The sequence below is a fragment of the Pithys albifrons genome, chromosome 16 (assembly GCF_047495875.1).
Source record: "Pithys albifrons albifrons isolate INPA30051 chromosome 16, PitAlb_v1, whole genome shotgun sequence".
Lineage (NCBI taxonomy): Eukaryota > Metazoa > Chordata > Aves > Passeriformes > Thamnophilidae > Pithys > Pithys albifrons.
Genome location: NC_092473.1, coordinates 16,344,983 through 16,371,588, shown reverse-complemented (window position 1 = coordinate 16,371,588; position 26,606 = coordinate 16,344,983). Strand labels below are relative to the sequence as shown.

The 26,606-nt window shown below is 45.1% G+C and overlaps 1 protein-coding gene across 6 annotated transcripts in view; it reads left to right on the top strand.

Annotated features, from left to right (window-relative positions):
* The window catches only part of ARHGAP17 (Rho GTPase activating protein 17), a 43,861-nt gene that overhangs the window by 7,250 nt on the left and 10,005 nt on the right, over positions 1–26,606 (top strand). For all 6 annotated transcript variants that reach the window (XM_071571258.1, XM_071571253.1, XM_071571255.1 and 3 more), the window contains exons 2-16: positions 12,432–12,471; positions 16,115–16,219; positions 17,187–17,263; positions 18,344–18,455; positions 18,653–18,729; positions 19,242–19,353; positions 20,101–20,169; positions 20,323–20,404; positions 22,571–22,698; positions 23,085–23,196; positions 23,771–23,852; positions 24,305–24,385; positions 25,061–25,174; positions 25,509–25,600; positions 25,729–25,885. In XM_071571258.1, the coding sequence (XP_071427359.1) occupies positions 12,432–12,471; positions 16,115–16,219; positions 17,187–17,263; positions 18,344–18,455; positions 18,653–18,729; positions 19,242–19,353; positions 20,101–20,169; positions 20,323–20,404; positions 22,571–22,698; positions 23,085–23,196; positions 23,771–23,852; positions 24,305–24,385; positions 25,061–25,174; positions 25,509–25,600; positions 25,729–25,885 (1,440 nt within the window). The remainder of the gene's footprint in view (positions 1–12,431; positions 12,472–16,114; positions 16,220–17,186; positions 17,264–18,343; positions 18,456–18,652; positions 18,730–19,241; positions 19,354–20,100; positions 20,170–20,322; positions 20,405–22,570; positions 22,699–23,084; positions 23,197–23,770; positions 23,853–24,304; positions 24,386–25,060; positions 25,175–25,508; positions 25,601–25,728; positions 25,886–26,606) is intronic.

The window sequence follows — 26,606 nt, the reverse complement described above, 5'->3', positions numbered from 1 at the left end:
TTGCTGGCCAGACCTGCAGAGCTGCTGGGGGGAAGCACAGGGAGCTGGAAGAGTAGGAAAGGGTATTGTCCAAGGGGTGAGGTGTGTCCAGAGTGGAGGGTTTGGTGTCTGACATAACAGCAGAATAGGGGAGCTAAAAATCCACCTGAAGCTGCTTTAGTTGCAGTGGCTCAGCTGAAGGTTCAGGAGCTGCCTTTTTTCCTCCTGATATTTATTCATATAAACAAAATAATCCTCACCGCTGGGGATGAAACTGTGATTCCTTGATTATAACTTGATCTGATGGTGGATCTTCTGAGCAAATAATTTTAATACCAAGTTATGCCCAGGGTCACAGTCTTGAAATGGTTATGATTTGGTCTGCTAAAATAGGCAGCAGTGACATAACAGGCTGTTTCAGCTTGATGCTGTAATGGGATACTCTGGGTATTGATGGAAGCAAATGTATTTCTTAGACACTTGCCTGGTATTTTTAGGTAATGGGAGTGGATCCACAGCCAGAGCTGCTCTTTAGAGGTCATTGTATTAGCGCTGATGAAATGCCAAATAACAGGATCCTTTCAGCATGGGGTTAAATAACAAGTGTCTTAGTGTGTTAGAAATGTTTTCTAATATTGTGCACAGTTTCCAGGAAGAAAGGGTTTGTAATTTAAGTGAAATAGCTCAATTTTTTGGCATTTTAGGAGAATCTCAAGCTTTAAAACATCTTGTGGCCATAGGCCTGACCTGAGGCAGCAGTTGGCCATAGCACAGCTCTGATCTGAAACCTGTGAGAGTTTAATTCAACACCAGTTACACTGGGGAAGGAAATCTGATTTTGGTCATTCAGAACCAAGAGCCTTTGCAGCCATTGGTGGTGACAGATCGAGTGATTTTAACTGTGCTCAATTCCCTCGGTTTTCAGGGTTGTTGGATCGTTGTAAGTACCAGTCTTGAAGGCTGAGTTGGATACTTGCTGACACTGTCACACCTCAAGCAGCACTGGGTGTCCAGACAAGGAAAACCAGGGAACTTTGGGGTATAGCTTTTAGCTACAGCATTGCTTTATTGGCTGGATTAGCTTGTTTTAATTAGATCAGTTCATCAGGAGCTGTAGTGACAGGACAAGGAGTTAATGGGTTCCAGCTGAAAGAGGGGAAATTTAGAAATTCTTGGCTGTGAGTCAGCTGAGGCCCTGGCACAGGTGCCCAGAGAAGCTGTGGCTGCCCCATCCCTGGGAGTGTCCAAGGCCAGGTTGGACAGGGCTTGGAGCACCCTGGGCTGGTGGGAGGTGTCCCTGCCCATGGCAGGGGGTGAGACTGGGTGATCTTTAAGATCCTTCCAACCCAACCCATTCCCTGATTCTGTGATTTTGGTTCAAATTTATGCCTTGGGAACTAAATAGCCCTAAAAGCTTTGGGTTTTCAGTTGCTGTTCCATGGCTGATCAATAGGGGAGTTGGTTAATCAACGTGTCTTTGCTTGGCCAGTGCTGCCTCTGACCAGGAAACGACTCTGTGCTCCTGGGCCAGCTGGGTGAGGTCACAAATGCTTCTCTCGGTGAGGTGGAGCCTTTTTTCCCTGACAGGGATTGTTTTGTGGTGAAGTTAATTGCATTGCAGTGTGACAGGAACATCCTGGAGTGCCTGCAGTGGAGTGAGTCAAAGAGCCAAGGGATCTGCAGCCACTGAGGTGCAGAGTGGCCAAGTCTGTACAGCTGAGTGTGGCACAGACAGGGCAGGTCACTGCTGAGAGCTGGTAACAGTCTTGGACACACAGGTACACAAATCCCTGGTGAAACAATTTTAAGGCTACAAAAAGCTACTTTAGCCAGTGACAGAAAACTGAATTTCAAAGATCAGCCCTTTCTTAGAAGATAAATTGTCCTGCAGGCAGGTTGGAAAGTCACAGCTGGGACATGGCTGTGGAAATTACAGCAGTTACTCAAGTGCAGACTTTTGGCATCTATAATTTAATTATAAATCAGTTGTTAGGAAACGTCAATGCCCTGATTAAAAGTTCTGTTTTCTGTAGAAAATGGAACTAGAAAGATGGGTTCTTGTGCAGAGGAATCAGCATTTGAGCTGAACTTGCAGCTTGTGTTTAGGGTGAGCATTCAGCTGGTCTGCCCTGCTGCAAGGGGATTTAACACGCAGATTAAGTGTTCTGAGCTGCTGTTTTTTATGGGAATGGAACAGTAGGATAAAGTAATCCTGGTTTTGTAACAGCAAGTCCAAGCGTGTGTGAAGTGCAGGATAATGAACCTTGATTAGTGCGAGGCTTCTGTTTCCTTCTCTGAAATCCAGTGATGGAGGTAACTTTTAGTTTCATGCTGGAAGTGCAGAAAGCCTCGTGGCAGGGTGGGAATGGCACAGCTCTGCATGTTGTTCATGTGCTCTGTGTTTGCTGTGTCCAAGCAACACAAAAACAGGCAGCTGAGTCCAGGCTGTGCTCCCGGGAACGGGCTGAGTCTGCTCCGCGCGGGGCTGGGCACAGACCTGCCTTCCTGGCGCTGAAACACAATCAAGGGCTCAGCCATTAATTGTTAATCATGGCCATGCTCAGGAAATCAGTGCAAAGGCTCTGTTGGGAAATCATGGGCATAGGGAGTAATCCCTGGTTTGTTACTAGCCTAGCACTTGGGTTTATATAACTTCAGGTCCCTGAATTCCTTTGTAGTCTTTTTGCTGTTGTTTCAAAGCTTCCAGCTCCTTTTTGCAGCCTGACTTTCTATTCCTGCTTCGTTGTTCTGCCTTTTCTGCGTTTCCCCGTTTTGCTTCTTGTGTTGATTAAGTTTAGTTCCTTTTCCAAGGCTTTCTCTTGCCAGTTTTGTGAATCCCCAGACTTAAAATAGACCTGACCAGGCAGTACATTAAATTAGAGCAGAGCTACCTTTGGTGAAATGGTCGTTTCTGGACTGGAGTTTTTTGCCTGTCATGCAACATGTGGCTGAAGTCATTGAATGCTGGAGTGGTTTGTGTTGGAAAGGGCCTTACAGACCATCCAGTCCCAACCTCAACTCCTTCAACTATCCCAGGTTGCTCCAAGCTCCATCCAAACTGGCCTTGGGCACTTCCCGAGGTGTGGCAGCCACAGTCTCTCTGGGCAACCTGTGCCAGGGCCTGCCCACCCTCACAGGGAAGAATTTCTTCCTAATACCTAATCTGTTCTTACCCTTGGTCATTTCCATGTCATTCCTCCTTTACCCATGAAGTGCAAAAAGCCAAACAAATATGCAAAACACATCTAGGATGTTTTTAGCAGTTCAGTGTATTTTGCTCATTCCTTCAGTGCATATTTTTCCTATTCAGACATGTCTGCAAAAGGCAGTGCTGCTCCTTGGAGTCTTTTCCAGGGACTGACGATGCAGGGTAAGGAAATAATGCCTTGAGCTGGTTGCAATCCACCTATTCTGTGGCTAAAGTGGAAAGTAAGGTGCCGTTTGGAAGTTCAGGAGGTGTCTGCAGAGTATTTTGGTGGGGTTTATTTATTCCCTTCTTAAACATGGAGCAGTTCTCCTGTCAGCAGGTGGTTTGGCAAGGGGTCTGGACTGCACTGAAATGTGAAAGCTGCCAAACCCACATGGAGAGGCTCCCTGAGCTGTCCTGTTATCCAGAGGCATCAGCGGCTGCCTCAGCTCTGGGCAGACCTGCACGTGTGTCAGGCTTTGCAGCAGTGCCCAGATTGCTGCCAAGCCCTGGTTCCTGAGCTGCCCTTCCACTTGTTCTGGTCCCTTGTGCTTGCACCTCTGGTCCCTGAAAATTCCAACAAGGCGAGTGTTGAGCCAGGTCAGTGTGAGGTGCTGCCTGGTGGGTGTGCTCAGGGACACGGAGCCACTTCTGTCAGCAGCTCTGCCAGCTGGTGTCACCTCGTGCTGGTGGAATGTTGGCCCCAGGCTGCAGTTTCATGATCAGGTTAAGCTGATTTTTAAGTAGCTGCTGGTGCTGAAAGGGGCAGGTTTCCACCGTTCCTGCCCAGCCTGTGCTGGTCCCACCTCCCTTGCCTTGGACTGGCCACGGAGAGGGCCCAGACAACAGGGAACCAGTTTCTTTTATTACTGCATCTGATTCCAGTCTGAGCTGCTGCTGCTGCAGGGGAGGGGTGTGAGGACCAGCCCCTGAAGTGTGGGGGAAGGACCAGCCCCTGAAGTTTGGGGGAAGGACCAGCCCCTGAAGTTTGGGGGAAGGACCAGCCCCTGAAGTTTGGGGGAAGGATGCTCCAGGCAGGGCTCCTGAGAGCAGAAATGTTTCAGGGAATTGTGTGAGGTGGAATTCAAGATTTGCTCCTCTCCAGGGCTTTGATGTGGTGGTGGCTGGAGCTGGCCCAGATCTGGGCTGAGGAGGGACAAGGTGGGCAGCCCTGGAGGGGCAGCCCAGGGAGGAGGGAGCTGCAGGGTGAGTTCTTGCTGCTGCTGCTGCCCAAGTTAAATTCCACCATTTCACCTCGAGTTGTGCCCTGAGCATGGCCAGAGCACAAAGTGATGGAGGAATCCCCATTTTGGCATCAGCTGTGGTTGTCTTGGCACACAGGGGTTGTAAAACTACACCTGAGAATAAAGAATAATTCAGTAATTACTGAAGTTACTTTCTGCTCGACTGTGTCCTCTGTCAAAATTGTACCCATGATTTTGCATGATTAAAAAATTTTGCTTGCTCACAAGGGAAAGGCCTGGTGTGAAAATAAACTCTCTAAATGAATACCAGGCAGTTAAATATTAAAACCAATTATTTACCAAGGTATGGTGTGGGGGTCTTTGTATGCATTTTTAAAATAAATTATATTAATAAACTGTCATATTTGGAAAGCTCAAGTTCTGTAGTAGAGTGTAGCATGAGAAATGGTTTGTGTAATACTTAAGGGGGTAAAGAAGGCATAGAAAATACAGTATGATATGATATGATAAGCTTAGAATGCTTCTGGTGTAGCTTAGCTTTGTCTTCAAGGGTTTTTATCACTAATTTATGACAGCTTGTCATAGAAGTTTTCACATTGGGAAACAAAACACGAGACCACTGCAGATTTCATCCTGTCTGGGTTTAAGCAGTTAGAATGTTAATCCCCTGCAGCAGCACTTTGCCTTTCTTTGGAAGCTGTTAATACTTTCACAAATCAAATGTACTTTTTTAAAGAAGCCACATTGTTACATTGGTCTGACAGACACTGGGAGGAAAGGTTTGGGTTTTTTAAAGTCAAAAAGAAGAAGGGGAGAGCTTTAATAGCTACGACTTTGTAAATCAGGGTCTGATTTGCTGGGACAGGAGTTCAGTCGAAGCACCGAACTGCAAATTTTTATTTGTACCCAGAAGTTTACAAGCTGTCAGATTGATCAGGCTGCTCACTGAAACAGCACTTCCTCCCTCAAACAAAACTGCTTTAAATGTGGTTCTGCATTTAAACCACAATTGTATGTTTGTCATATGGAAAGTCCAACTTAAATGCATCTCAAATTTGCAGTGCTGTGGCTCGGAATTTGCTACTGAAGTTTGAAACCTCAACTTGACTGTGTGAATGTTGGTTTTGTTAAACCTCCCCGTGTTTGGTGCAGTTCTCACTGTGACATTGAACCCCCTGCCATGTGCTGGTTCCATGAGAAGGCTGTGCAGGTCCTGCTGCAGAGCTGGGCCCTGAGCGAGTGGCCCCAAAATAGGATTTGGCTCAGGCTGTGGTTGTTCTAAAGAGATAAATTCACTGCCTCGCCTGGAGAGGAGCCTTGGATCTGTTTCACCAGGGCAGGAATTTCAGATCTGCTGATGTGAACAGTCTGTCATGGGTTTCCCTGCCCTGCACAGGAACATTCCTCCTTCCTTCCAAGATGGTTTTCCCCTGAAGCCTGTTCTGCCTTTCATTAGAGCCGACACTCGGAGCTGCCACATCCACGGCTGAGACTCAGGAGAGATCAAAGCTGCAGCCTTCATACTGAGTGACCAAGCACTGCTTGATGGGAGAACTCTGGGGAAAATGAAGAAGGAAGACAAAGGAGCAGAAATCTTTACCCATTACTAAGGCTGAAATTGTAGCTTTGCAGCTCTGAGATGTCTGGATCACTGAAATATTTTGGTGCCTTGGAGGTGATGCTCCTCTTTTAAAGCCCTTCTAAAGGACTGGAAGCACAGAAGTTGCAGCTGCTGGGTGAGCTGCAAAACAGCAGCCTTTGTTGTCATTCTGAAGCATCTGGTGTCGCCAGATTTACAATGAAATTAATTTTAATACAGAAGATTTAGTTGTTAATTTGGGTAAAAAATGGCTGTAGGAGGCAAACTGAAAGTCATGCTGGTGACTGGCTGTGTGTGGTGTTCCCTAAACACCAGTACTGAAAGTGACTGGTGACTGTCACTTGACAGTTTCCTCTGAGTTATTTTTAAACATTTTAACACCACTTCAAAATATTGATACTTACCTTGGGTGTGCTGACTTCCTTTCAAAAAATCAGCACAAGGGCAGATGGGAAGGAGTGAGCTGGTGGTCCTGAAGCACCTCAAAGCTGTATTTTCTATGAGATTTGTCTTGGTGAGTGTTAAAAAAGCAAATTTTTTTGAAGGCAAATTGTCACCTAATTCTGGATTCCTTGTTTTGGAGCAGAGCTGCTGGTTCTTCCATTTTTCCTGGCAGCAGGTCCTGCCCATTGTGTGTGGAAAGCAGCAGGATGTGCTGCCAGCCCCGCGAAGGTGCTCGGTGTTACCTCACCAGTGAGCTAAGCTGGTTACTCCTAGTAACAAACACAGGCTTTGTTTGAGGAAAAACCTCCCAGCAGGGAAGGCTGGCTTTAGTTCTCTCTTATGTTTTGAATGGATGTCTCCTGCTTCCACTGAAACCTTTCCAGAGTTCAGGATCGTGGACTTGTTGCTGCCCTCCCGTGGCATCCCCTCTGCCAGCGCCGCCGCCCAGCAGAGTGTGAGTCAGGGCTTCTGTTTCCACAGGGACACTTCAGCTGAGTCACTTGTTCTGCTGGGAACGGCCACGGTTTTATGGCTCTTAGGTCAGGTTTGCCCTTGTTCCTTCCTGGTTTGCCTTTCATGGAATCCTGGAATCACCTGAGTTGGAAGGGACCTTAAATCCCATCCAGTGCCACCCCCTGCCATGGGCAGGGACACCTCCCACCAGCCCAGGGTGCTCCAAGCCCTGTCCAACCTGGCCTTGGACACTTCCAGGGATGGGGCAGCCACAGCTTCTCTGGGCAACCTGTGCCAGGGCCTCAATCCTCTCACAGCCAAGAATTCCTTCCCAGTATCCCATCTGACCCTGCCCTCTGGCAATGGGAAGCCATTCCCCCTTGGCTTGTTGTTGCTCTGTAGCTTTGACCTGCCTTGGAGGCCAGGGCTGGTGCCCTGGGGTTGGGCAGGATCAGTGAGGTCTCAGATACTGTTCAGCTGAAGCTTAATTTTTATTTTTCTTTGAATCTCTGGGTTTGGTTTAGTAGAGCTGCTTCGTTTTATACATGGAAATGTAAACTCCCTGTGGAAGGTAAACACTTTTATCTTAGGAATTCCCATCTGCTGTTTCCAGATGTACAGAGACTAATGGCCTGGAAGTGAGAAAGAGCCACAGAATGACCAAGTAAAGGGACCAGTTCTCAGCCCACGGTGTGGGAGCAGCTCTGCCCACCCTGCTCGGGGTGGCACACTGGGCTGGGCTGGGCCAGAGGGAAGGGAAGAGGAAAGGAATTACACCACAGAACATGGAGAGGCCAATTGGGAGCACAGGCAATACAGTTTAAAAATACCACAGAAAGCTAAGTCATCAACATGTCTGTAATAGAAATAATACAGTCTTTCCTCTGTAAAACCAGTTGGGTTTTTTGTTTGCAGTGATTTAAGGCAGTTATTCTGGCTATGCCATCCCCAGACAAAAAATGGTACCAGCTTTTATATTCCTTGTCATATTTCATGTCAAGTACAGTATTTGCTGTCTTGAAAAGACAAGAAAATTCGCTTAAAGAAACAACAATTTTACTAAAAATGACAGTTTTTCAGTGTTCTGGTATCACAGAGTGCAAAGCTGGCTCAGCTCAGGGTTTTGTCTGTCTCAGAGGAACCTGCCCTGCCTTTGGTACCTTCCCTGGCTGGAGCTGTGCTGGGGAGGCTTTGTCTGAAGGGTGAGTCTGGGGAGCTGATTTGACTGGGAAGCAACATTCTATCAATTATTCCAGTTGCTGTGTCCCGGCTGAACCAGTGGTTGTGTCCCTGTGGGAGAGGGACAGTGAAGACAAGGAGCAGCTCATGGAGTTCTGCACAGTGGGCAGGACATTGTGCCAACTGTGTGAAAAGCAAAGTGCTGGGTTTAAGGAATTCAGTAGTTTTATCCTCTTTATTCGTTAATGGGCTGATTATAACAAATGATTGTTCAGTCTTGTTTTTACAGTTTGTTTTAAAATGTGCTGCTGACTTTTACTTAAGGCCTTGGTCCCGGTTGATTCGTGTCAAGGTTCTGGTGTTGTAGCAGAGAAACTCCAGCTCGGTTCTGCCCCAGGGGACCCCTGCCAGCCTGGCAGGTATTTTGGGTGTGGGCAGCTGAATTCAGGCCCCTGTGCTGCTGCTGGGCCAGGCTGGGATGTGTGCCCAGTCTGGCATTCCCGGGCTGCTGCTTGTGCTGCGCTCTGTGCCATCTGCCAGCACCACCCCTGACACCCCCGGGAGTGCCCCCTGTGCCACTGCAGGTGTGGGCAGGGCTGGGCAGGGCCCTGTTCCCTGCGGATCTGCCCTCCAGAGGCACAGGGGCAGCTCCCAGGGACCATCTCGGTCACAATCCTGCGTGTTGGGGCCGGGAGGGGCTGGCAGGGCCTGATTTCCCCATTAGTGATGACCTGGAGCAACCTCATTTTGCAACTGAAAATTAACAGTTTGGACTGTGTGGAGTTGAGCTCTGGGAATGCAAACAGCCCTGACTGGTGTCTGGGCCTCCGAGGCTCAGCCTGGCCTGGGCTGTGCTCAGGGGGTCTCCTGGGGGAGGCTCCAGTGGAGGAGCTCCAGGCTGGTGGCCAGGACTGCTGGGCTTGGGAGAGCCCTTGGGAACGTTCTCTGCAGCTCAGTCTTCCAGTTCTTAGTTGTTGAGTCCAGAAGGATTTCTTCACTGCTTTGATTAGGTAAGATGCAAATAAGCCTTATCAGGAGCTGAGGACAGAAGTTTGGTAGTGACAAAGAAATTCTGTTCTTTTCTAGAGTTAGCTGATTGCCTGATTAGTTGGCAGAAGGAGCCAGCATCCCACAAAGCTGCAGTTGTGTGTAAACTTTAAACTGGTCATACCTGTACTTTGGAGAGAGACAGAGGTTAATTCCGAGGGAGGCAGGTCCCTTTGATGGTTTGCTGCTTCCCCTGCTCAGAGTGGAGATGGGCTGTGCTGCTATCACAGGGTTGCATTTTCTCTTTCATGGTTGTGATCACTGAAAAACAATATTATTTAGTGGCTCTTTCTTGGCTTCCTCATTAAAGGTGGAATGTGGGCCTGCAGGAAGGGTGAGGCCTTCCCTGGCTGCACTTCCGAGCCTGACACCGTCATCAGTGGCTGCTCTGACCCGCCTGGCCTGGCCGTGCTCCTGCTGCCAGCCAGGGCTGCGAGAGCATCCCTCATTCCAGGGACGTCCAGGCTGTCCAACTGGGACTTCAGATCCCTGGGAAACCAGTTCAGTGTACAGAGACTGCTAAAGATAAATATACACAATTACTTTGCACTTCATGTAATGATCCGTAGTCTGTAGACAGCCAGATTTAAAATGGGAACAGAGTTTGGCTGGCACAGTACTGAGCTGTCACTGCTTTTCATTCCAATGGATAGAATCTCCTAGGAAAAAGGAAGGGAAGGAGGAATCTATTCATAAATCTAAAGTTGTATGGAAACTCTATGCTGTGTGATGGGATTTTAATTGATGTTGTGGCTAAAGCCATTCAAAAACATCCAGTGACTTTTTAGTAACCTAATGAAAGGTTCTGTAGAACAGAAATGTGCAATATTATTAATAGGAACTCTGTAGAGGTAACTGTAAAGATTACTGATACAAAATGCATGTGATTTCCAGTAGCTAAAAGTGAATTTCCAAAATCTTGTGGTAGTTTGACTGTTGCTGCAGGGCAGGAGGAATCCCAGGAGCTGTCAGGGAATGGGTGTGGGTTAAGGACATGCACGTACCCAGCTCTGAGAGCTCGAGCGGTTCTTAGAAGTTGTTTTGCATTGCACCACCCAGGGTGGCTGTTTAATTTTCCAAACTGCTGGTTGGGTTCAGGCTGGGCCTTCTGGTCTGTCAGATCATGGTCCTGTGGTGTCTGTTCTGAAGCATGTCAGGATAAGTGTGTCAGCACTGGGGGAAGGACCTGCTGGAACGCCCCTAATCCGCATTTCCCTGTTCCCATCCGAGGGCTGGGGACACAGACAGGGAGCCAGGGGGAGCTTCAGCTGGGGAAGGTGGTTGGAGAAGCCTGTTGCTTTTTTCTTAAACATATTTCTAGGCAAAAGAGGGGAAACTGAGACTTAGAGGATCCCAGAATGGTTGGAAGGGACGTAAAGCTCATCCTGTTCCACGGCAGCTGAGCTGCTGGGGCTCCAGCAAACTGCCATGGTCACCTTCTGTTAAATGCTGCTTGTTTTAACTAGAAAATCTTGATACACTTGGAATTGGCACAGGTGCCCAGAGCAGCTGTGGCTGCACCATCCCTGGGAGTGTCCAAGGCCAGGCTGGACAGGGTTTGGAGCAGCCTGGGCTGGTGGGAGGTGTCCCTGCCATGGCAGGGGGTGGGTCTGGATGGGCTTTAAGGTCCCTCCCAACCCAAACCATTCCAGGATTCTTCTATCAAACCAGTTAGCTGAGGTGTGGAGTAGTTGCCAGTTAAAATGAGATCAAAATGTTTAAGAATGTGCTGTTGTAACTGGGGTGTTCTCAGAATCACAGAATCAACCAGGTTGGAAAACACCTGAGATCTTTGAGTCCAGCCTTTGACCTCACACCATCCTGCCTACAGACCCTGACACTGACTGCCACATCCAGTCTCTCCTTCTGTACCTCCAGGGACAGGGACTCTTACAGTGCAGGGCTGCCATGTAATTTCTGGTCAATTTTGCAGGGCTAAGAAAGTAGGTAAAAGTAAATAATTGCTCTCTAACAGGATGTAATTTCCATCAGACAAAATATTTCTATTTCGGTGACAGGAAAGTTTATCACTCTGGTCTGTGTTTTCCTCAACAAATAAATATTCCAGTGCTGTCAGAGTATTTCTTCAGGGGCTTTTGTGTAAGTCTGGTTGAGATTTTGAGCATTACTTCATTCTGGTATTTTTAATTATTAAGCCCCTTAAGGTTCACAACTAGTTCAAACAGATAATGTGCCATGAAACTGAAGTCAAATGCCTTAAAAACACCTACCCAATCCTGAAGGAATCTTGTCCTTGGAGTTGTTTGGAATGTTCAACTAATGAAGCCTGGTCGGGAAAAGGAGCTTTCTGTGCATGCCCAGATTTGCAGTGGCCCTTTAAACAGGTTGAGGAGGAGATAAAGTCTGTAGGAGCAGAGGGGGAAGCCCCAAACTGCAAAAGAGAGTCCTGGAGTCCCTGCAAGTGCTCCAAGGTGTAAATGCACAGTAACAGTGAGCAGCTGAGGGGAAGGGCTTGGGGGAACTGGATTTATCATTGTTTTATAGGCCTTGCAAAGGTGGGATTGAACACTGGTATGGCCAGTGAGCCAATAACAAATAAATCTGTGTCAACATAAACCAACTCAAAGTTTCCGTGTCACCTGGGATCAGAAAATATTGTGGAATTGTGTGTGTAAAGGTGGAGTATGTCTGTAGAGAATGATACTGTTTTGTCTGGAAGTGTGTGTAAGTATTCAGTATTCAAGGCAGACCTTTCCTGGAAATACCATTAACTTCTGATGAGTTTTTTAAGTACAAAATATTTTTTATTATTTTAGTATCATGGAATTGAGCAAAATGAGCCAGTGGAAGGTTTCTGGTGAAGCTTTGTGTGTGTGTGTGTGGGGAAGGTTCAGGCTGCCCTTTCCACTGGTTGGTGATGGATAAAGGTCTGCAGTGCCCAAATAAAAAAAGATGAAGGTGCCTCCCTGCTTCTCTCATGTCTTTATATTCCTTTACATTCAGGGTCATTGACACAACATGATTTAAGATGGAGTAACAACATGGAGTGAAACTCCAGTTACCTCCATACTCCTGTGCACTCCAGTGAAGTTACTCAGGGTTCTAGTTTGCTCTGGGGTAATCCATGTGTGGTTGGAAGTATAATGTGGAGCTTGGTGCAGTGGATTTGTGCTGTAGGCTGAGAATTCCAGGGTTTCCCAGGCTCCCTGTGCTGGGAGCAAGGGCTGTGTGTGGCATGGGGAACATGGGGGTGTTTGCAGCAATGGCCATAATGGGATTGACTTGGAACTGAGCAGGTTTTGTTGGAATTGTTGAGGCAATCTTTGACCCCTGAACATGCCAATTGTCTGACAATAATCTTTTTTTCCTCCCCTAGGGCTGAGAAAACGGAGGTACTCAGTGAGGACCTGTTGCAGGTACTGTAACACACTTAGTATGTGTATTTTAAGTGCTCTTTGTGGAGTTTGAGCCTTCTGAGGTTTGTGGAGTTCCTAATGTGAAGATAAAATGCTGCATATGTCAGGGATGGAAGCTTGAGTGTCTTTGACTTTTGCAGCATGTGAAAAAACTGGGATACATTTTGAGAAAAAAACCTCAGGTGGTTATTTGTGAATCCAGTCATGTAGGTTGACACAGTGAAGGACAAAGCATTTTCTTTTAATTAGATGAGTGAGCTCAGTAAGCTCATCAACGACTGGTGCTGATGACTTGCCAGTCTGTGGTGGGGAATGAAGAAACTGTGATGGGCACAGCAAGTTTCTGTCCTCACTTCTGTTTCTCTTGAACGAGGCAACTGGGCCTTAAAAGAAGTGGCAAAACAAACATGCCAACTGCTTGCTAGTAGAGAATGGCAATTTATCTTCTTAGTCTGTTATTGCTCTAAGTAAGTAAATCCTTCTTGTTTAGCTTGTGACCTTAAATAAGTGTAGAAGTGCTTCTTGTTTAGCTTGAGATGTTAAATAAGTGTACAATTGCCTCTTGTTAAGCTTGTGATATTTGTTCTCAAATGTGTCATGCTGGCAGTTGATTTGTTTGCAGACTTGTCACTTTGTGAAAGGATATCATCTCATCAAACGTGACTTTCATGGTGGAATTTTAGTTGCAACTGTCAGATTAACAAGGGTGACTGCTTACATGGAGCAGTTTCAAATACAGTCTTGTCCTACAGAGTTGTCTTCCTCTGGTTTCTTTATGAAAGACTTATAAAAAGAACACAAATTGGTGAGGGAGGGCTGCTCTCAGCTGGACCTGTGTGGTGGTTATTTCTAATTAATTACAAAGCATCTCAGTATGCCTGAGGTCAGACCCTGAATGTGGAATGGGGAAGCCAAACAGATGATGCAAGTGCTTCTGGTTCAGATCTCTCCAGCTGCTCAGGTTCAAGGAGACAAGGGAGTGTATCAGCCTTCAAACTTTATTTAGGTACATAAAATCATGCAGAGTCTCAGAGTGCTTTGGGTTGGAAGGAACCTTAAAGCCCATCCAGTGCCACCCCTGCCATGGGCAGGGACACCTCCCAGCAGCCCAGGGTGCTCCAAGCCCTGTCCAGCCTGGCCCTGGACATTCCAGAGCTGGGGCAGCCACAGCTGCTCTGGGAACCTGTGCCAGTGTAATGGGGAAATGAGCTGACCTGAAACATTCACCCCATTTTCAGGGGACTGCTTTGTTTAAACTATAAATACCTGAACAGTTTGACAATACTGTTGTTATTTTCTGAGCAGATGTGCAATGAAATGACATGAAGGATGTTAAACACCTTGGTAGCCTGTGAGGGCCCTTCTGCTTTCTTGTTTAGCTGCAGAACAGTAACAAGAAGTGAAAGCCAAAAGCTCTGCTGCTTGTTGCCAAAAAAATTTTGCAAGCAAGGCTTTCCCAGGCCCTGAGCAGCCTGGCTACACCCAAGTGGAAGAATTTACTCACTTGTTTGTTTGCTCTTGGGGGCTCGTGGAGGGGCAGGAGGCTCTTATCTAACCCCAGAGCTTGGAATCCTGGTACTGCTCACTTGATAAACATGGCTCACAGTTGGGCTCTTTTTAAATTTAGCTCAAGCTTTGCCTCAGGATTGTCAGGGCTTTTTTTGTTCTGTTTTCTGAAGGGTTGTGCTCCATTTCAAGTGTCTGTTAAATATGTTCCTGTCTGAAGACAAGGGATATAATTCAGTACTGAGAAGGCCTCAACAATAGCCCCACTTTCTGGCATGGCTTTGTAGCAGATAATGCAGCACTTGTGTGATATTCTGTACTCTGGGGATGCCCTGAGGGGACAGACAGTGTGGCCTGTGGGTCACGTTGGTTCAAAGGTGGCTTGAAGGAGATTAATGTCCTTTGTGGTTTTCCTGACATCTTTGAAGTAAAAAGCAGATCAGAGAGGAGAGTGTGCTGTCCTGAAGTTCTGGGGTTGTGTTCCTCCTGTCAGCCATCTGCCCTTTGAGTCTGGCATCCAGGGTGCCTGGAAAGAGGCTGTTGGAAGTGTGTCCAGAGTCTTTCTGAGGGATGTGAGCCACCATCCAGGGCTGTGTGGTCTGCTGGAGTCCATGAAGTGCTGCAGGTACAGGATGTCACTGGGTGTCAGGTGTGGAAAAACCCTGTGTGTGCTCAGCTTTGTAAGAGCTCTCACAAAATATTAATTCTTTCATAACTAGTGGATGCTTTAGAATGTGTTGGGGGTATTTCTTCCTCTGAGGGAGGTGAGGCCCTGGCACAGGTTGGGCAGAGCAGCTGGGGCTGCCCCATCCCTGGAATGTCCAGGGCCAGGTTGGACAGGGCTTGGAGCACCCTGGGCTGGTGGGAGGTGTCCCTGCCCATGGCAGGGGTGGCACTGGGTGGGCTTTTAAGTCTCTTCCAACCCCAACCATTCTGGGATTTAATTTTGAAGATAACACAAAGCAGACCACAAACAGTACCTTCTCTTTCATTTATCCACATGTAGACTTTTTTCACTTGGACTTAATTTTGAAATTGTTGCTCCATGCTCTGTAAATAAAAGATGAAGCCTTGTGCCTTCTGAGCAGTCCCTGGGCAGTTTCTCTGCACCTTATTACACTCTAATAGATTTTTACTGAGCTTTTTGAGCACTTGGATTCTTCTTGCCCTTCTGAAAATGTAACAGAAGTGATAGCTGTATAAAAAAACTGAAATCTGTTCAGATTATTTCTACAGATGAAATCTACTTTTTTTCCATTTGCTTTTTAAATAGAATCTATTCCAAAGGGCCTTCTGTTATTCTTGGTGAGTCATCAAAATGCAGATAAACAGCATTCTTTGGGTGCTGTGCACAGAGAGCTCAGTGCCATGGGTAGTTCTGTCCCACTGCTCATCACTTTGTTTTTGATGTTCTTTGAAATAAAATAGTCCAAATTCCTTACTTAAAATCCCTTAAAAGAACAGCTTATTATGTATCTATTTGTCATGTTCACTGGCTGTGTATTAAGCCATGTTTGAATTGTATGGTGATAAACAAAACTCTTGTTTGTGCTTTGACAGTTATTTTTTTAATTCCATATCCCTTTTGAATGCCCTTAATGTCTTTCTGAAAATACTGTATTGCTCATCACGTAGGAACTTTGTCCTTGTATTTAACAGCCTGGGAAGGCTGTGCAGGAGGAAGCCTGGGGTACCCAGCACAGCGTGACTGAGCTGTCAGACATGTCTTCAGCACATACTTTACAAGGCCACGGTGAAAATTGGGGTTTCTCCCTAAAGTAGTGTCTTGGATACCTGTGTGTGCCATTCATCTCACATCACAAGTGTCAGCCTGATTCCTTTTGCTGAGACACCAAGTAGGGACAATGTTTTCTCCCTCTCCTGCTCTCCAGTGCTGGGAGCTCTGACTGGATTGCTGTGCCACTGAGTTATAAAAGAATTTAAACCTCTCTCCAAGCGTTTTTGCTGTCAGGCACTTCTGCTAAGCAGCTGAATTTCTTGTAAGCTGTTGAATGTGAGAAATGTGCAACCCAGAGCAGAGTGTGGCGCATGGGGAAGATTTTCTGCTGAGGTGAGGGAAATAACTTCTGTTTTGTGTTTTGTTTTCCCTTCCTCCTCGGTGCCCCGTGCCCGTCAGATCGAGAGGCGCCTGGACGCCGTGCGCTCCGTCTGCCACCTCGCCCAGAAGCGCCTGATCGCCTGTTTGCAGGGCCAGCATGGCACAGACCCCGAGAAGAGACACGTAAGTGCAGCTGCCCCTGGCCTGGCTCAGGGGGGCTGGCCCCTGGCACACAGCCCAGCTGCTCTGCCCACAGCAGCCAGGGCAGGAAAGCTCTGCAGAAGCAGCTCACGTGTTGACATTGGTAAAACACCAGCTGTGATTCCCCATCCAAACAAAGCAGCACAACCTTGGGATACCTTAGTAATGTCAGACACTGCCTTATGCCAGTTTGTCACTGCCACCTCTTATACAGAATCACAGACTGTTCTGAGTTGGAAGGGACCCACAAGGATCATTGATGAGTCCAACTCAAGTCCATGGCCCACACAGGGGATTGAACCTTGGCATTATTACAACCAAGTTTTAAACAACTGAGCTGATCTCAATGGCCTTATCTCTGCAGCCTCCCCAGTGCTCAGAGCTTTCAGGAGACCCAGCTAGGAGAAGATACTCTGCAGCTCTGATCCATCTCCTCATGTTTAGGGTTGCCTTTGGGCACTGACACCTCCAGCTGCCTGCAAATGTTTTTCTGTACACATTTGATTTCTACCTCTCTCTAGCAAAGCCATAGGTAGTTTTTCTTAAGGCATTAGAATGAGAAATAATTAACATTCAGTTTTTTTCCTTTTATTGAGTAACAGAGACCTGAAAGCAAGGGCACACAGAACCTCTGGGACAGAGAGGTGACAAGCTGGTTCCTTCAGTCTCAAGTTAAAGCTGTTTCCATTTGCCAGTAGTCGAGATAAGTTTTGGGCCAGTCATTCCAGCTACGAATGAAAAGAAAGTGTTTTTCAGAGTATCTGAGAACAGGAGTCTTGAGGCTTGAAACTTTCTGTGACTTGGCATTTTCTTCAAGTCCAAGAATGAGCTGCGTGTGTGTGTGATAGAAACCATATGGAAGGAGAGAAAAACCTTGGAGGGGGATGTACTGGGAAAGCTGGAAAGGGTGAGTAGCACTAAGCTAAGCACTGTTCCTTCTGTTCCATAGAAAAAACTTCCTCTAACAGCTCTGGCTCAAAATATGCAAGAAGGATCTGTCCAGCTGAGTGATGAAACTCTGCTGGGGTAAGTGTTTGCCTTTCTTTGACTTGCAGTCTGACATTTTATTGCCTGCAGGGCTCTAGTTAGAGACTGGATGCACAAAGGCTGGTTTCAATCTATTGAAACTTAATATTCCCAGATTCCTTCTCTAATCCAGAGGGAGAAACAGTGAGCAAGCAATTTTTCTGGAATGATTTGGGGGCATGTTTTAGGTTGAATTGCATTCCAGAGAATTCTGGTTCTCTACTCTCATAAAAGCTTTTAAAAATGGCTTTTATCCTGGTGGACTGTAGAATTTTTACCTCTGTGTGAAGTTTAAAATGTAGTGTGTTCTACAATGAAACTGCATTTTTATTATATTATGAACTGCATTCCTCAGGTTTGATTTAATTACTTAAAGGAATGCCAATTTGCATAAATGCCTTGTAGTTTAAAATAATCCCAGTTTAACTGTCCTGACAAAGGGGTTATTTGCAATATACAGGAAAGTGGCTGAAACAAATGAACATCCCATATCCTGAATTCCTAGAGGAAGTGGGTTTCCTCATTGCTGATGGGAATTCTAATGCAGACAGTGTAGAATGACCTTAAAAACCTTTGTGTCTGTATTTGTGAGCCACTGCAGGAGATTTAAACACGAATAAACCCCCCAGGGAATAGGGTTTTTTCTTAGAACAAGCTTAAAATGAAGGTCAGATCATGGGTTTGGAGCCTGAGACTGCTGCATGTGGGATTGCTTGTTGTTGAGACTTTCACATTGAAAGGGCTTAGGAGAAAATGAATTACTGCACTGAGGAATTCTCCTGCATCTGGTGAGATGGAAGGATGGGCTTGTAAATAAAACCTGATTTCTGTGCCTTTAGGGCTGGTATAATCACCTGGATGTCTTAAAGTCTCCAAAAATGTTGTCATGGCTCAGGAATTTTGGAAGACCCTTGCCTATCCCAGATGTGTCCCTGACAGCACAGAGCATTTGGGTTTATGCCACTGAGTGATGCTTTGCTTTGTACAACACAAAGCTTTCCAAAAGGCCACCACTGCTCTGTCCTGAAGCTTTCATCAGTCAGGAGTAACTCACATGACAGTTTCCTGTAATTCTTAAAGGAAAATGCTGGATACCTGTGGGGATGCAGAGAATAAACTGGCCATGGAGCTCTCCCAGCACGAAGTACAGATTGAAAGAGAAGTTCTGGATCCACTGTGCCTGTTAACAGAGGTGAGTCACCTGAGCCTGACTGAAGAAACACATCTGGGTTCATGGCTAAACTGAGCACAAAGGGTTGTTCTTGTTGTGGTTGCCTTATAGTAAACCTGGCTTAAGGAGCCCTGTGTGGTGGGAAGTGGGTGTGAAACATGGAATTTATTGCAATGCACAATTTAAAAATCAATGTAAGCCTCAAATTCTCGTTTTAGACAGAGATCCCAAACATTCAGAAGCAGAGGAAGCAGCTTGCAAAGCTGGTGCTGGACTGGGACTCTGCAAGGGGAAGGTAAGAAAGAATTTTAATTACTGGGTGCTTTTCTAGTCACGTGAACATCTTGTTGGCATCTCATGGCATCTGATCTGGTACTTGCTTCTCAAATGCTGTTGTGTGCAGGTAATGCTTAGGTGAAAAATGTCAAACTTACATTTAAGGTACACCAAGAAAGAACCCATGACTGCGAGATCCAAACACAGTCAAGATCTTGGAGCTCTTATATGCCTATATATAATTAGAAAAATGCTGGAAATTAATTTTTCTTTCCAGTTCATTTAAGTGTTCTACTTAAATAAGGAATCATTGAAGTTTTCAACTTCAATAAACAACAACCTTATATTGAACCATCTTGTTGGGAGGGTCCTGAATTGTTCATCTCACCCTCGAGTCCCTTAAATGGTTTTAAACTGTCAGGAGAATTAATGCTATTTGTTTCCTGTCAAAAGAAACCCATTTGAGGGGACCCATAAATGCAAATTCTTGTAGAGTATTGATTTTCACCAAGTGAAACTTTTCTTCCACAGGTACAACCAAGCCCACAAGACTTCAGGAACAAATTTCCAAGTGCATCCTTCGAAAATAGAATCTCTTAAGGAAGAGATGGATGAAGCTGGAAATAAAGTAGAACAGTGCAAGGTATGGACAGGATGAGTGTCCTTTCCACGCTGCCCATTAGCAAGAGCTCTGATCACAGGGGCTGCTTCAGCCTGGAACTGCCTGACTGCTGCAGCTGCACATCATGTGGCTTTTAAAGTGCTTGTCCTGAGGGTGTTTTATTGCCAGCTGATCTCTGAATTGCTTCAATGTAATGAGGAACTGTGTGGGTTTTCTAAGTTGGGTGTTTTCCATTGTTTTCTGTTTCAGTCTGGGACAGTTCTGAGAAGGAACTGTGTCCTGGCCTTGACTGAATGTCAGGGGGGCTGGATGCTCCAGCCATGGGGCAGCTGTGCAGTGGGAGCTTCCTGGGTGAAATTCAAGCTGTGCCATCCAAGGAACACTCTGACTGTTACAGCTCTGAGCAGCTCACATTTGGTTTCACTTCTCAATTGGCAAATACTTCATTATGCTGCAGCTGAGCTGAGGACCACAGCACTTTTATTGGTATTTGCCTTTGAATGCTATAAATAACTTATTGCCATTCAATCCAGTTGTTGACTGAAGTGGGCAACTGCTTTGCTGTATAAAACAGTTAAACATTTTTAATTCATTTTTCCTGAGGATTACACGTAGCAGGGCAGGTGCATTAGTGCTTCCTGTAGGGCTTGAATCGACAGTCCAAACTTGCTGCAGGCAAAATAAACACAGGGAAATCCTGTCTTTCTGTGTAATCTGAAATGTCCCTGTAAATGTGATGTACTATTTTGCATTCTTTCTCTCCCAAAGGATCAGCTTGCAGCAGACATGTATAGCTTTGTGTCCAAAGAAGGGGAATACGCTCGATGTTTTGTCACGGTGAGTATTTTCAGTGTGACTCTGACTCAGCACATCTGTGCACAGACAGTTCTCAAAGATGACATTTTGAGTGCTAAACCTTCTAGTCTTGTCTTATGTGCTCATCAGAAGCTAATGCTCTTTTTGTTTTTAAAATGTGGCTTCTGTTCTCAGTTATTAGAAGCACAAGCAGATTACCATAGAAAAGCATTAGCAGTCATAGAAAAGGTCCTCCCCGAAATCCAAGCCCATCAAGGTAAAGTAACCTGTGCTCTGGCTGATGCTTCTCCTTGCCTGTGCCACCTATGCACAATATTCTCCTCCTTTTGATTCTCTTGCATGCACGCTGATTTAATAAGGCCATTTTGATCTCCTTAACAATTTTACATTCCTGAGCATAATTCCATCTTCGTGTTCTCTGGAGTTCTCCAGCCATGTTTAACACACTAATAAAGTATTAAGGATCTCTGTGATATCTAGGAGGGTAAAGGAAGGATTTTTCTATTTGCCTACACTTCTTCCTTGTTATCATGTGTCCCTTTCCTGATTCATACCCAGCTTTTTAGGCCAATGAAAGTGTCACTGTGATTTAGGAACATGTTAGGGGTTCTTGGTGCTTGAATGTTTACCAGCTGATTTTCAGGAAAACTCCATGTATTTTAAGGAGCTTTATTTTCTACCTCCCCTGCCTTGATTTTTTTCAATCCTCTTTCCCTGTGTGCACTTCATGCTGGAAAATGGAGAGTTAGGGCTCTTTTGCTGGGTATTACACAGCTTAATTTCTTCCCTAAGAAGAAATGGATGTACTGCAAAGCTTCCTGCAGTCAGTGGGAGTTCAAAGTGCATCACTAAGGATTTGGGACAGAGATGCACCACGTGCTTTGGAAACTGCTCTCCCAATGCTGTCCCTGAGTCTTCTGAGTGCCTTGAAGAAACAGGTGAACAAAGTCAGAAAAATAAAGTCTGAGCTGAGCAAGTTGTGGGCCACAGGCAAGTTGTGAAAGATGAACCATCTAAATACATAAATAAATAGGATCATCATGCTGGAAGATGGTACAGAGTATCTGTGCTCTGGCAATTTGGGAGCCAAGGGAATGCAGAGAGGTGATGCTGGACAGGAGCAGGGCTGCTGGAGGGCTGTACAGAAGGTTCTTTATCACTGCTTTAAATCTGTTGTTGTTGTTGTATGGAAAGTTTGTACAAAGCAGTGAGGAACAAGTGCTTCAGGACAGAGAGCTGTGGTGGGTAAGTGCTCCAGTGCAGGGAATTACCTCCATTGTGTTTCTAGCTGCAGAGTAAATTGGAATCAGAGAATCCCAGGATTGCTTGGGTTGGAAGGGACCTTAAAGCTCATCTTGTTTCATCCTCTGCCATGGGCAGGGACACCTTCCACTAGACCAGGTGGCTCCAAGCCCTGTCCAGCCTGGCTTTGAGCACTTCCAGACATGGGAGCTGAGACTTAAAAATTACTTTGAACAAATACTAAGGTTTCTTTTCCTAATGTTTGCTGTGACTTGCAAAACTTAGGAAATGCCATGTGCATCTTGTGGTGTGTTAATGAATGAGAGGGACTAAAGCCTTTACGAGGGAGGTGGTTGATGTGGTTTGGTACAGAAATTGGGGGAATCAAATCCTTTGGAGAAACACTTTTTGTCTTCAGAGCACTCTTTTCAAGTCCTCTGAAGTTTTTGTCTTTCTTGACCTTTTTTCCACATAAAAGAAATAACACATCTGTACTAACAATAACCTTTTACATCTGCATTTTTTTAGTTACAAAGCAGAAATTGGTGAAAAAGTAAATAGTAGGAAAGAAGAAATTCACATTCAATTCAGGGAAACTTATGCCAATTTGAGTTAAACAACAGTTAAGGAATTGAATTGAAAATGTGGGCATTACAGTGCTGGGCTGTCACTGCTGGTTCTGATGTGAGGCAGTGGGGCTGTTAATGTTTATTATAAGTTGCTGATTTCAAGAATCACATTTCAGGAATAAACTCTGTATTAACAGCTCTGTTTTTATTCACCTTAAATACACTTAAAATGAAAATCAGCCCACGTCATGCAATCTGGACAAAATTTTTCTCACAGATTCTTGCAGACTGAAGCCAAATCAGTGCTACTGGAATGTGCAGCCTTATCCTGGCACTTGTGTTGAGGTTTATTATTTATAATTCCAGTTATACACAGGATTTTTATGTGATATTCCACCCAGAAAGATGCAGAAGTATTTTTTTTCTTGACCACCAGCAGCTTCATTTTCTCCTTCTTCATGATACAAGGGACTTTACCAATCAAGGGCTGTGAAACTCCTGCTGTAGTCTGAACTTTTCTGTGCTGTACTAGGCTTCCTTCTCTTCTTGCCTGGGTTGTCATTCAAGAGTTTGGTAGATTCTCTGCTCAGTGTTTTGATATCTCCAACTAGACAAATGGACTGAAAAACCAGCCTTTGGGACTCCCTTAGAAGAGCACCTGAAGCGCAGTGGGCGGGAAGTCGCAGTCCCTATTGAAGCCTGTGTCATGATGCTGCTGGAGACAGGGATGAGAGAGGAGGTGGGTAATTCAGGGCAGTGCCAGGAGGGATGGGAAAAAGAGCCCAGTTGTGTTCATGGACTGCTGTCTCTGCTTGTTAATATGTAGCTGAAGTCATTTGTTCATTAGTGTAAATGAAAAGTGTTGTCCAACAGAAGAACCTTCAGCACTGTTTGAAGTATCTTAAGGATGAATTCACATAAAGTGAAAATGAGGGATGGGCCAGGGGTGAGAGGGAACTAAAACATGGTCAGGTGACAGTGACATGACACATTAAGGCTGTAACACTGTCTAGTGAAGACACCAAACCTGAAATGCTCTGAAAGAGGCTGTTGTAAAACTTCTGCCGTTCTGTGCTTGTGCCAATATGTTGTTACCAGTCAATTAATTTTATTTTTATGATGCAGGGCTTATTCAGAATTGCTGCTGGAGCCTCCAAGTTAAAAAAGCTGAAAGCTGCCCTGGACTGTTCAACTTCCCAGCTGGATGAGTTTTACTCTGACCCCCATGCTGTGGCAGGTATTGTGAATGTTCCAAATCAAAACCAGCTGCAATTTGATACAACACAAGGTTATGCTGTTAATTTAACTGTTGTCCTGATGCAGTTGAGGGCACATAAACTAGGAGTGAAAATAAATGCAAAGTTCCCTTCACTGCACAGTTTGACACAGGTGAGTGTAGGGTGCCCATCCTCATCACACCAGGGATGTTCCTGTCTGTATGACAGCAGTGTTGAAAATTCAGGGGTCAGCATAGTCCAAACGTCACATTTCCTCTCATGACAAGAATGTGAACATGGTCAAGGGAGATTAGAGTGATGTGTACACCTTTAATAAGGTCTTTAAAAGTTCTTTGTTCTGGAGAGATGATTCAGAGTTTTAGGGCACATGTTTCTGTGAAATTGCAGTAACTACTGACAGACTTTCCATGTTAAGATTTCAGCAGTGACACTGTGGAAGTGTCAGGTCTTCCCACCATTTCCCTGGTACTTGGGACCTATTGCATGGATAAAACTGCAACTCTGAGGACAGGATTTGAGCTGAGGTCTGACAGCAGTGGCTGAGGAGCCAACCTGTTCCTGTCTGCATTGCAGGTGCCTTGAAGTCCTATTTGCGGGAGCTGCCCGAGCCTCTGATGACCTACAGCCTGTATGAGGAGTGGACACAGGCTGCCAGGTGAGCTGAGATACCTGCACAGGGACACAGGCAGCTTGTGTTTGTTGAATTTGGTTCTTCAGAGGTGAATTCAAAGCAAACAACCAAGCTCACACAGTTACCTCTCTGATTTTTGGTTTAACGGGTATTTTGTATAACAAATTATTTTAAATTTTAATTTTTATTTTAAATTTTGTGGGTTTGCTTAAGTTACACAAAATGTGGTGAAATACCTACTTTATGTTTAACCAGCTTCACACTGCTGGTTGCCACTATTGGTGCTCAATCAGTTTTCTTTGTTGCAGGCAGAGATAATTCAGGGATCTGACTGGCAGGTTACTGAGTTACTGAGTCCCAAACAGTGCATTTATTTGGCATAAGTGGAAGGTTATACCATCATCTCTTTGTCACTACAGAAACAACAAATTTCTGATCTGATAACAAGATGTAATGGAATATTTTTTTCCTTTCAGTATTCAGGACCAGGATAAGAAGCTCCAAGAGTTATGGAGAATTTGTAACAGGTTACCTGAGCATTATCGTGTTAACTTCAGGTATGTGGGACCATCTGTCAACTCAGCTGCTTTGATGCTGAATTACTGCTTCTCAAAGCTGATTAACCAAAACTCAGATCCAGGGCTGTTTTTCTTTGCCAGATTTGGTGAGAATACATCTTATAAAAGAACACATCTTATTTTCTCCAGCAGTGAGTGTGCAGAGGTGGTGGTAAATTTTTCAGTCAGGTTAATTCACTATTGACTGTCATGAACCAGTCATGCATGGAGCCCTGATACCTAAGGGTCATGCTGTGCTCTTCTTTGTGTTTTCCAGTTTTAGAAGTCATGGAGACTTATCCTAAACATTTCATTTTTCCCTTTGGTTTTGCCTTTTGGGAGTGAATTGGAGTGAGACCAGCTCTGATGATTCCCAGAAGCATGGAAGTTCCATTGCAGGGCAGGACACTAGCTGAATCCAAATGTTTTTCTCAGAAAGTGCAGTAGTTCTGTAGTTCCATTTTGCTAAGGGGGGAGCTGCTTTCTTTGCTACCCAGTTCAACTCTCATGGTTCTTGAGTGGAAGCTTAGGGCCAGCTGCCAGGCTAGGAGGGTACTGATCTCATTTCTGTGTTGTTGAGAGCTGTTTTTACAAGTTACTGAATTTTTATTTACTTGCTTTCAAGAAGAAATGCTCTCAGTTTCTGCTGTTTAATTATTCATTTCCTTTTTGTAGGTATTTAATCAAATTTTTAGCAAAGCTTGCACAGAACAGTGATGTTAACAAAATGACTCCCAGCAACATCGCCATAGTCTTGGGCCCCAACTTGTTATGGGCAAAGAATGAAGGGTGAGTTCTTTTAGGAAAGCTACAAAACAGAACTTCATGAAGCTGTAGAATTGATTGGTTTTAGTCCTGTAGACTGTTCACAGCAACAGACTGTTTACCTAAAAAATATTTCCAATGTTCGTTCAGGCTGTGCCTCCAAGTCTTTTTAATCATGAAACTCTTCAGGGGTGTTTTCCAAAGCTGTGGCTGTTACTGAATAGTCCAGAGTTCAGCACAGTTGCTCTTTATGTGGTACTGAGGAGTCAATCCATCATGCTTAGCAGAAGTTGTCATTTTAATTTTCTTACTGTGATAGAACTCTGTATAAAAAGTGTTTTCCAAACCTCTCCTGCAGATCCCTTGCTGAAATGGCAGCAGCAACTTCAGTCCATGTGGTAGCAGTTATTGAGCCAATTATTCAGCATGCAGACTGGTTCTTCCCTGGAGGTAAATTCCTGCCATAGTTAAAAGAATTTAATCTTACCCTGCACAGGTGAACCTCCAACAGCTTTTGCAGTGAGGCACCATTTGGGATCCGTGTGTCTTAGAATGCATTCTGTCTGTCTCTCTTCTAGATGAAGATTTCAATGTGTCTGGGGCATTTGTTGCAGTTCCTGCTGTTAATTCCAATCACTTGTCACACACTGGGAATGACTATGAATGTGGGACACTGGAGAGGAAGAGGCCTGTTAGCATGACTGTGATGGAAGGGGATTTGCTGAAGAAGGAGAGGTGGGTGTAATTCACAGGTTGGGTGTCAATTATTTGCCCTCTCCTGAAGAGGCTTTAATCAAACACACTTTATGGGTCTCAGGAGAGGAATTGAACAGAAATACTCTAGATAACAGTAGTGCTTTATTTCATGTTACTGCAGCCTGAGGATGGCTCAAAGGTAATGTACTGTTACTTCCTTCCACTTACACTCCATGCATGGTAATTCCCAAGTAGGTATTGCTGCTCCCTGTTACCATTTTTCTAGTACAGATTTGGGGGGTCTAAAATTCACTGAAACAGAAGTGTTTGTAATAGCATCTCTCAGTCTCTAACTTCTGGTATTCCATGGCTTCTCTTTCAAAGCCCATAAACTGAGGTGGTGTACCTGGTGCCTTCATGATAAGACTTCTGAGTTGATGATGGTACAGTATTGCCACAGCAAGCAGTAGAATGCTAAAAAATACCAGTAAAACGTGCTGTTTCCCATATAACATGTAGTGTAATGTTCATTTTTATCACCCATCATGAATATTCAAGTGATGTGCTGTTTTGTTTTTAGCTGTTGATGCAAATGTTAAGTTGTTACCTGTTAGCTCTGGCCAGCCACATGCAAATTTGTCAGCACTCACAGAGAAAGAGGAAAATCAGTTCAAGATTCAGTCTTTAACACAACAAGAATAAAATTACATTCTGGAATGAATGAGCTGTATACATTCTAAAATCTCTTAGAGTTGGGGTG